The sequence below is a fragment of the Egretta garzetta genome, unplaced genomic scaffold, assembly GCF_000687185.1.
Source record: "Egretta garzetta isolate BGI_Z169 unplaced genomic scaffold, ASM68718v1 scaffold569, whole genome shotgun sequence".
Classification (NCBI taxonomy): domain Eukaryota; kingdom Metazoa; phylum Chordata; class Aves; order Pelecaniformes; family Ardeidae; genus Egretta; species Egretta garzetta.
The window spans coordinates 302,516-313,623 of record NW_009260809.1 but is presented as its reverse complement, the minus strand read 5'-3'; the positions used below and the strand labels follow the sequence as shown (position 1 = coordinate 313,623).

Below are 11,108 nucleotides of genomic sequence, written 5' to 3'. Positions count from 1 at the left end.
GCCCTGGGGGTGCTGGTCGACAGCTGGCTGAATATGAGCCAGCAGAGTGGCCAGGTGGCCAAGAAGGCCAATGGCTTCCTGGAAGTGATTGTGCCCCTGTACTCGGCACTGGTGAGGCCGCCCCTTGAATACTGTGCTCAGTTTTGGGCCCTCAGTACAGGAAAGACATTGAGGGGCTGGAATGTGTCCAGAAGAGAACAACAGAGCTGGTGAGGGGTTTGGAGCACAAGTCTTATGAGGAGTGGCTGTGGGAGCTGGGGTTATTTGGCCTGGAGAAGAGGAGGCTGAGGGGAGACCTTATTGCCGTCTACAACTGCCTGAAAGGAGGCTGTAGCGAGGTGGGGTCCCTGATAACAGGTGATAGGACAAGGGGAAATGGTCTGAAGTTGCACCAGGGCACGTTTAAGTTGGACATAAGGAAAAATTTCTTCACAGAAGGGGTTGTCAGGCACTGGAATGGGCTGCCCAGGGAAGTGGTTGAGTCCCCACCCCTGGAGGTATTTAAAAGAAGGGTAGACGAGGTGCTCAGGTACATGGTTTAGTGGTGGGATGGCAGGGTTAGGTTAACGGTTAGACTTGATGATCTTGAAGGCCTTTTCCAATCTAAACGATTCTGTGATTCTATAACCCTCTAAACTGGGTTAAATTTAAATTTAAAATCTTTGTTCCATTTATTTAAATCTCATAAGATGCTCAGATTTCTCAGAGAAAACTATGAAGAAAATTTAGTACAGCCACGGTAGTATTTCTCACTAAATGTAATTCTTTCAAATATAGCTGAACTTCTTCAGTTCAGCTGAAAAATTTTGCATCAAAAGTAAAGTTTTAGTCTGCGTAGTTCATTAGCAAATGTAACAAACACATGGAAGTGGTATTATAATGAAAGCAGGGTCTTAAATACCTTGTTATAATCTAGTCTGGAATTGTAATTTAAAGATGATTGTTTTAAGTAAAATGAGACGCTTCCAGCTTAAGCAGCCTGTTTATTATAGACGAGAAGGCATGGCAACACAGCTTTGATTTCTTAGTGGTGTTGGAAGTTTCATAGTTGCTTTAACAAATATTTTGAGTTCTTAAATGTTCTCATAAGTATCCTTCTTAAGTCTTATAGTTTTTCCTTTGCTTTCAGCTGAAACACTAACAAATGTCTTGGATTTCAAAAGAGATGCTGGCCTTTGGCATGGGGTATTAACAGTGAGTATTTGAATGAATAAAAAAAAACCTGCAGCAAGTTGCTTCTCTCGGGGGTAAAGTATTGGTATCAGAATGAGGTCAAACTCGCTCTGACTATTTATATTTCAGTATTTGTATTTTTCAGAATAAAGTGTTACTTTCTCAGTAACAGACTGCACAGGCATAGCTTATGTTTTTACTGACTATACACATAGCTGTGATGATTTTTTTTTTAATATTGGTACATGCTGTACATTCTTTGGGCCACTTGAAAGTTTATTTTTTAATATTTTTCTCATAGAGTGTTATGAACAGGATGCATGTCATCAGTATTCCCTATGCATTAATGAAGGTTAATCCACTTTCCTGGATACAGAAAGTCTGCTTATACAAAGGTAACCTTAAAGTCATCTTGGATGATTTAAAAAAAACTAAAAAAAAAAAAAAGATGTCTGCTCTAGCTGAGGCCAGTGGTGTTCTATCCAGCTGGTTTTCTTTGCCACAGCTTTAGCAATTGGGTACTCCATGTCAGTATTATCTACTGTGGTAGATTCACTGACGAGTGACGTTGATGGCTTCTTCTGATAGACCTTTAAAGAAGTGCATTCCTCACTTCAGTATTTGAATTTATAGTAAACATTTAAATTCTGTAATCAAGTCCATCTGGAGATGTATACATGTGTCATAATAGTTAAATATTTGGCATTTGTATTTCTTTTCTATGTTTGTAATTTGTTTCATAAATTTATGTAAATACACAAGAAAATTCATATAACTTTATAATTGGTCTTTATTTTGTTCTGCACAGGCACCATAATTATTTTTTTTATTTTCAGCCCATGTAGCAGTAGTAAAATCACGTGATATGCACTGGTCACTTTTGGCTCAGAGGGATCAGAGAGATGTCAGTCTGAGCTCTTTACGAATGTTAATAGTGGCAGATGGAGCTAATCCATGTAAGTATGGATGCATCTTCTGAGTGTCAGTCCAAGGTGAACTAAAGCACACTGTAAATCACAGAACTCTGGATATGCACTGTAGGACCTCTGCAGCACTGGCTATAGTTCATCCTCAGCAAAACAGAGACAGCAGCAGTATTTCTTTACCAAGTACCCTGGACCGAAACTTTCATAGAAAATGTTCTGAAGGATCTATTCTTTACATAAAGAATAGTTGGCAATGTAATTTGAAAGAGGCTTTTAAGTAAATCATAATGCCAGTTTCAAAGTAGTTGCTCATGTATTGCATGTAGACATAAAAATCTTCAAGTTGCAGTGTGTCTGATTCTGTACGTGCCCCTAGGGCTTGAGTCAGTAGTGTGCAAGGATGTAATATTACTAAGGTTATATTTGTTGTAAGGACTGTTTACGAGCTGATGCTTAGAAAGCTAGGCAGTTCATTTGATAGTAAAATACTATTTGTATGCTAGTGATGCCACTGCTTTTTCATTGCTGTTTGCATTTCTTAGCTATATATAGCTGTCTAAATTCATTTCTTCAACTTCTTTTCATCAGTGCTGTACTCTTACATGAATTGACGTGAAATTATACCTAGGAATTAGTATAATTAGTGAATTTTGCTGGTTTGCTCTATGTGCTGCAATTCCACAACTGTAAAATACAAAGCTGTAGGTGATGAGGTATCATCTTGCATTTTGAGCTGGGTGCTAAAGGCCAGGTAGAGTTCTGAACTGAAGTGAAGATATGTCAGAAGCATTTGATGTTAATTTCTAAATCGGTTCTATGACCTCTGTAAGAAACACTCATGTAGGAGCTACATAGGAAGATGACAGATACCGTTACCCTTAGTGACAAAATACTCTGATCACTGAAGGTCTTGCCGTGATGTTAAGTGTTACAGAGTGCTGCCAGAGAAAGAGTATGTAGTTGTGAATTTAATTCAGTGGTTAATCACTGGGAGTTTCTTCTCCAAATGTAATATCTAGTAATAGGCTGGAATGTCTTTTAGGCAGTTTGAAAGTATATTGGTTTTGTGCACGGATGCAACCAGATTTGTATAGCTGAGCTGAGAGTAAGCGTAGACATTGAAATCCTGCGGCTCAAGCTTTCCTGCCATTGGCAAAGTGTTTCCAATTGTGTGATTGCTCTTTTTAGGGTCAATATCGTCCTGTGATGCATTCCTGAATGTATTTCAATCCAGAGGTTTGAAACCAGAAGTAATCTGTCCCTGTGCTAGTTCTTCAGAGGCACTGACTGTTGCTATTCGCAGGTATTCTCTTTTCTGAGAAGTGAACTGAAGAATTTCTTGACTATTGAAATGTATCTGGTGTTAAAATGGTAGTCAGAAAAGATGATTACCCACATAAAGATACCCAAAGATCTATACAGAGGAAGTCTGAGGCTCACAGATACCTCTCCACTGAAGGATGGGGTGATTTTTGTTTGTTTTCTTTAAATAAAGTTTCATATTTTCTTAAAGTAGTCAGTCATAAGGTTGTGGGAGTTTTTTTCACTGCCTGGGAAAGCAAGGTCTCATCCTCACTGATGTTGCTGGAGGACCTTTATAAAATGCTCCCGAAATTAAGACTGTTATGCTTGGGAGGAACAAGGTGCTGAATATTCAAGTAATTGCTTACATACAGTGTCTTGTAAACAGGAGGCTAAAAAAAAAATACTTGTAACTGGCCTGAAAAATACCATTGAATTTCTGGAGATAGCAAGGGATGCTCTGAAAAAAAGGAAACACTTCGATTATGAATAGACATATGGATGGAATATGCTGGACTTTTTTTGACAGTGGTTTTGATCAATATGTGCTGTTCTGGAAAATCAACTTCAAGAAAACTTGAACCAAAAAAGTTTGAGATTTTGGAGAGTACTTTCTCTGGCGGGAGAACATTTCCCAATGTAAAAACAATATACTTAAAGAATTGGGGCTTTTACAACAGCACCTGGAATCTTTTGTTCTGTTCCATCCTGTTGAACAGTTACACAAAATGGAGTTGTTGATCCTCAATCAATCTGCTCAAAGTAAGAAGAACCCAGCCCTCCAAACACTTTTCTAATTTTTCCTGGTGTTTAGAAAATTTAGCCTTTGAATGCTGATTCTTGACATTTCTTTGCCCATAATAGAACTAAATCCTCTCTGTAATTCTGTAACTCCCACTCTGTAGAGTGGAAGGAAGCTAGAACAGTTTTATTCTAGCTCTTTTTTTCATCTAGTTAAAATATATTACCAGTCTTGAACTCTTGTTTGTTTAAAATGAAAACCCATTACTTCTCTTAACCTAAACAACCCTGAGAGACTTGCAAAATGTTTTTGATGACCAATATTGCCTTTGGTCTGTTGATTCATATCTGATTTGACTTTCTGTTTTTCAGACCTCCAGAACTGGGTGGACCTCCTCCAGGAAAAGCAGTGTTATCTATGAATTGTCTGAGTTTTGGCGTGATAAGAGTGGATACAGAAGAGAAGTTGTCAGTGTTAACTGTACAGGATGTTGGTCAGATTATGCCTGGAGGTAGGAAAGCCTTTCATTTAGGTTTAAGCACACTCTACATAATTTATCTTTACTATTATGCTTGTGCTGATGAAATAAATAAAAATGTCAAATGATACCTTCAAGGTAATATGACTTATGTTTTGATGCATTACCTAAACACGTAACAATAAAGTACTGTCTCAACTAGATTATTCAATGTTTTCAGTAGAGATTAATCACTGATAAATTTGAATTACCATAGTTTTTGGTATGGGCAGATGCATTTGGCTGGTCTGCAGAGTTGTGTTACTGTTTGCTTGTTAGCATTAGCTGTATGTCAGTCAGCACTATGCAATAACAAATATAGCAGAAGAAAAGTAAAGTGCAGTAAGAAATACTGTCTTTCATCCAGGAGTGATAGTCCACGTGTTAGAATAAAATAGAATATTTCAGTTGGAGAGGACCTACAACTATCATCAGTCCAACTGCCTGACCATTTCAGGGCTGACCAAAAGTTAATGCATGCTATTAAGAGCGTTGTCCAAACACCAAATGATGGCTTGAGGCATCAACCACCTCTCTAGGAAGCCTGTTGCAGGGTTTGACCACCCTCTCAGTAAAGAAATGCTTCCTAATGTCCAGTCTAAACCTCCCCTGGTGCACCTTTGAACCATTCCCATGCGTCCTGTCCTTGGATCTCAGGGAGAAGAGATCAGCACCTCCCTCTCCACGTCCCCTCCTCCGGAAGCTGTAGAGAGCAATGAGGTCAGCCCTTAGCCTCCTTTTCTCCAAACTAGACAAACTGAGTCCTTAGCCGCTCTTCATAGGACATGCCTTCCAGCCCTGTAACCAGCTTTGTTGCCCTCCTCTGAACGCATTCATGTATTTAGGATCACAGAGATACGGTGGGATACAGTCTCTTTAAGAAGGACAGGGTTTTTTTTATGTGAGGAAACAGTTGGAATGCACGTTGCTCACCTGAGGATGCATGAGGAGCCAATTAAGAACTTAAAGATTAAAGAGCAGACCGGTACGGGTGGCATTGTAGTGGGTGTCTGCTAGAGACTTAGCTGACCAAGAACAACAAGAGCATGAGGCCTTCTGCAGACAGCTAGAAGCAGCCTCATATTGGTAGGATCTAGTCCTCATGGGCAACTTCAACCACCTCAATGTGTGCTGGAGGGACAACATGACAGGGTATAAGCAATCCAGCAGGTTCCTGGAGAGCATCAATGACAAATTCATGATGCAAGTGATAGAGGAGCCAAGGAGGAGAGGGTCTTTGCTGGACCTCATACTCACAGATGAGGAGGCACTCATTAGGCATGTGAAGGTCAAAGACTAGAGTGACCATGAGATAGTAGAGTTCAAGATCCTGAGAGGACAGAGCAGGGCAAAAGCAAGATCACAGTGCTGCACTTCCAGAGAGCAGACTTCAGCCTCTTCAGGGATCCACTTGGTAGAGTCCCATGGGATAAGGTCCTGGAGGGAAGATGGGCCCAAGTTGGTTAATATTCAAGGATCACCTCCTCCAAGATCAAGAACAGTCCATCCCAAAGAGATGGAAGTTGGGATGGATGAACAAGGAGCTCATGGCAGAAATCATATGTAATAAGGAAGTATACAGAAGATGGAAGCAGGGGCAAGTAACCTGGAAGGAAGACAGAGGCACTGTCTGAGCATGTAGAGATGTGGTAAGGAAAGCCAAAGCCGAGCTGGAATTGAATAGGGGAGGGATGTTAAAGGCAACAAGAAGGTCTTTTATAAATATAAAGGCGATAAAGGAAGACCAGGGAAAATGTGGGCCTGCTGCTGAATGAGGCAGAGGACCCAGTGACACATGACATGGAGAAGGCTGAGATACTGAATGCCTCCTTCACCTCGGTCTTTACCATCCAGACTGGCTTTCAGAAATCCCAAGCCCTGGAGACCTCGGGAAAAGTCTGGAAAAAGGAAGACACATCTTTCGTAGAGAGATGAAGTCAAGGAATACTTAGGCAAACTGCACATGCAGAAGTCCATGAGCCCTGATGGGATTCACCCATGAGTGCTGACGGAGCTGTGTGATGTCATTGTGAAGTCACTCTCGGCAATCTTTCAGTGACCCTGGCAACTGGGAGAAGGACCTGAGGAGTCTAGGAAAGCAAATGTAAACCCTGTCTTCAAGAAGAGCAAGAAAGGAGAACCCGGGTAATTACAGGCTGGTCAGCCTCACTTCAAACCCTGCAAAGGTGATGGAACAACTAATTCTGGAAACAATTTTCTCGGGCACATGGAGAACAAGAAAGTCATCAGAAGTAGTCAGCATGGATTCACTAAGGAGGAGTCATGCTTGACCAACCTGATCACCTTCTGTGGTGAATAGACTGGTTTGGTAAATGAGGGGAGAGCAGTGGATATTGTCTACTTTGACTTTGGTCCGGTTTTGGACACTGTCTCCTGTTAGATCCTCACAGAGAAGCTGATGAAGTATGGGCTGGATGAGCAGACAAGGGAGGTGGGCTGAAAACTAGCTGAATGACCAGGCTTCAGAGGGTGGTGATTGGTGGTACAAAGTCTATTCAGAGGCCAGTAACTAACTGTGTTAGCCCACGGCTCAATACTGGCTCCAGTTCTCTTCAGCATCTTCATTAACAGTCTGGGTGGGGGGGCAGAGTGTATCCTCAGCAAGTGTGCAGATGACACAAAGCTGGGAGAAATGGCTGATACACCAGTGGGCTGTGCTGCCATCCAGAGGGACCTCGACAGGCTGAGGGAATGGTCTGACAGGAACCTCATGAAGTTCGTCAAGGAGAAATGCAAAGTCCTGCCCCCTGAGGGGGAGTAATCCCATGCATCAGGACATGCTGGAGCCAAGTGTCTGGAGAGCAGCTTTGCAGAAAGGGTCCTGGGGTTCATGGTGGCCACCAAGTTGAAGATGAGCCAGCAATGTATCCTTGTGGCAGAGAAGGCTAATGGTGTACTGGGCTGCATTAGGAAGAGGTAGATATGGGCATTGTTCCCCAGCTGATTAAGTGGATTGTAGCAAGGAGACTGTCTCTTTCCCATTGTTTTTTTTTGAGGCTAGGCTGCTGAGTCATACATTATTTGGAGAGAAGAGCACTCTGAAGAATATTAACAAAATTAGGGTGACAAACCAGACCTAAGACTCGGGACAATGACTGGGATCTGTGTCCTGAAAGCCTACTTTGTGCCTGCTACTCCAGAAGGGAAGATTGCAACATTCATTCCAGTCATGCCCTTGGTACCTGTGGCTTTGCTATTCTTGGTCCCGTTACAAACCTCATGCCTTGCTGAGCCCTCCTCTCTGTAGAGCATTTACTCAAGGTAAAGATGAAGGGAAGAGCCATCTTGTGCTATTTCAGCAACCACCTCTTCTCAGTACATCAAGGCCCTCATGACTAAGAGGAGGCAGACACCTTTCCTGTCTGCTGATAAAAATTTCAGCCATTGTGTAGCAAGTGGCACTGATCTTGTTTAATTTTCCTCATTACTCCCAGAAGCACTTTGCAACCAATAAGGTTAGTGGTTCTTACTGAACTTAAATTCACGTTCAGAGCTTCCTCCTGCTACCAATAAAAGACTGAGCAGAAGCTCTACACTTCATACCAAAATAAAGGGAAACAAGCCCTTTCTGTGGTGATTCATGTCTGACCTGCTTATTTTAACTGCAGAAAATTGAACATCTCTATTCTGACCTTCTAGGTAGATAGGCAAGACGAGATTAAAAAAGTTCTACTGGGAGCAAGGGCTTTGTGGCCAGCAGGAGGGTTTTAATACACTCCTAGATATATTCATAGAACTGTATGCATTCTGCAGATCCTGTTACAAGTTCAGTGTGCCAGGCACCTGCAGGCAAGTGGTATCTGGGTGGGTCTGTGAAAAATCCTTGTGTCCTCTTTACTCTGGCAGTTACCATTATATCACCATCTCTCTTTACTGCTTATGATCCTTATGAGCATACTGTAACATCATGGATGTGAGTCAATACAGGTGGGCAGGTAATTTACAGAAAAATGATTTCAACTTACAACTCTAGGAAGTAAGGTTGTAAAGGCAGGCCAATGTGAATACAGCCATCAAGGGTAATGACTATGTATTGTTGTATGGCATCAATGTGAAAACATGAGTGCAGGGGGGAAAAAAAGGTATGGTGACCTAATCTGATTAAATGGCTTCTGAATAGCTTCATCTGAATGTTCAAATTCAGGTTGTTAAGCTTGTCTGCAAAGACCCAGAAGGCAGTTAGCTGCGACTGGATTCTGTGTCTCAACAGAATGGTTATTTTTCCACTTCAACTTCATGTAGATCACATGGACTACTATTGCTGTCTGCTTTGGCTGTTAAGACTACTGATGTCCCCTTGAAATCCCACTGAAATTTAGCACTGCTCCCAATCTTCTACTTAGATTATGGGTTAGTCACAGGAACATGGAGGGAACAAGTTTGCATACCCCTCAGGTGGTCATGGATCCTTTGGTGGACCAACTGAGGTAAAACTGAATGTTGGTCCAGTTTGGTCCAGTTTTGAGAGTTCAGAAAAAGTGGTATTTCATGCAGGATCAATTAAAATTTTTCTTTGGATCAATTTATCACATGGAGATCCTCCTGGCTTTGCTGTAGGCTTGCCCTCTGGGCAGAGTGTACTTGACACTAAGGCACAAAGCAGCCTACAGTTGTGTTGCACCTTAAGCTACTCTTCAGCCATTACAGCTGTAAGTCCACTTGGTTAATCTTCCATAGTGCATTTGCTCAGTGGCAGGTTCAAATCTGCCTTACGATGCTGGAAGAATTACCTTTGTGTTTGTGGGTAAGTAATTTCACCTTCCTTTTCTATGTAAGCTGTTAATGAGAAACATATCCCTGTCATTGTGAAATGCGTAACTGGGTAGCAAGAGGGATCTTTAACAAAACTCCTTCTCCTTTGTCAAATGCCTTGGAGCATTGTCTGCCAAATCTAACGGACCCTTCTGGTTTCGGATGCCATTGACAGACAACTGGCAACACTACCATGACTTTCTATATTAGTAAGAAAAGTCAAGTGACTTGTCTGATTATGTGAGGGGAGAACAGTTAAGTATGTATCTGTTTAGTGCCTCGAAGTGATATGACTTGCAATTGATGGCTATTGCTATTTTAAAATATAGTACTAAGTGGCAAAACTACTTGCAAGTTAAGCAGAAGTTGGGCAACTTAATGAATTAACTCTTCTAATATTCTGATCAGCATTGGGCTATCAGTATCCAGGGCAGATTAGCTTCAATTTGAACAAATACTAAAAATTCCAGGTCTGAAGGTATATTTTAGCAGAAATTTCTCTGTACATTCCTTAAGTCAGAATATATGCAATAGAGTTTTTTGTAGAGGATAATTCAGTTACTTTGTTACCTGTGATAGTCTGTTAAAAAAAAATGCTAAAAGCTTCCAGAGTAGGAAGAAAGTAAAAATGCCAGCAGTTATTTATAGATTTGTGCCAAATTAAAAGAAATTAATGACTTATTTTCAAGTAAGTCTGCATGTGCATTCTAACAGTGGATATACTTGTGCCTTACCTTTTAAGATTTTTCCTATGTAGTGATCATGGAAGATGTGCTCTGTCCATTCTCACTTGGTGTTTGGCATACAGGAGAGAACATACCACCATTTACTTTCCTGTTAGTTGCCCTCTTGAATTACTCTGCTGACTGATGAGTCTTGCTCTTTATCTGGTTTTGGTTTTGTATTTTTTTTTCCTTTCCTTAGATTGCTGTGCTTTCACCAACAGCTTAATTTGAGTGAGATGACATCCCTGAAGGCTTTGTTCCATCTTCTGATCCCCATTGAATACATAGAATCATAGAATGTTTTGGGTTGGAAGAGACCCCTAGAGGTCATCTAGTCCAACCCCCCTGCAGTGAGCAGGGACACCGCTAACTAGATCAGGTTGCTCAGAGCCTCATCCAACCTGTCCTTGAATGTTTCCAGGGATGGGGCCTCCATTACCTCTCTGGGCAACCTGTTCCAGTGTTTCACCACCATCACTGTAAAGAATTTCTTCCTTATATCTAGTCTAAACCTACCCTGGTTTAGTTTAAAACCATTACCCCTTGTCCTGACACAGCTGGCCCTACTAAAAACATTTTCCCCATCTTTCCTATAGGCCCCCTTTAGGTACTGAAAGGCCATAATAAGGTCTCCCCGCAGCCTTCTCTTCTCCAGGCTGAACAAGCCCAACTCCCTCAGCCTGTCCTCATAGGAGAGGTGCTCCAGCCCTCGGATCATTTTTGTAGCCCTCCTCTGGACCTGCTCCACCAGTTCCATGTCCTTCTTGTGCTTAGGGCTCCAGAGCTGGACGCAGTACTCCAGGTGAGGTCTCACCAGAGCAGAGTAGAGGGGCAGAATCACCTCCCTTGACCTGCTGGCCACGCTTCTCCTGATGCAGCCCAGAGTACGGTTGGCTTCTGGGCTGCCAAGCGCACATTGCCGGCTCATGTCTAGCTTTTCATCCATCAGT

General features: G+C 41.8%; 1 protein-coding gene across 1 annotated transcript in view; it reads left to right on the top strand.

The window, feature by feature from the left end:
- DIP2A (disco interacting protein 2 homolog A) overlaps positions 1-11,108 on the top strand; it is a gene marked incomplete at its 5' end in the record, with an annotated part of 105,604 nt that overhangs the window by 57,806 nt on the left and 36,690 nt on the right. Inside the window, 5 exons of the mRNA XM_009646916.2 lie at positions 1,130-1,194; positions 1,475-1,568; positions 2,010-2,129; positions 3,288-3,402; positions 4,515-4,654. Coding sequence (XP_009645211.2) covers positions 1,130-1,194; positions 1,475-1,568; positions 2,010-2,129; positions 3,288-3,402; positions 4,515-4,654 — 534 coding nt within the window. The remainder of the gene's footprint in view (positions 1-1,129; positions 1,195-1,474; positions 1,569-2,009; positions 2,130-3,287; positions 3,403-4,514; positions 4,655-11,108) is intronic.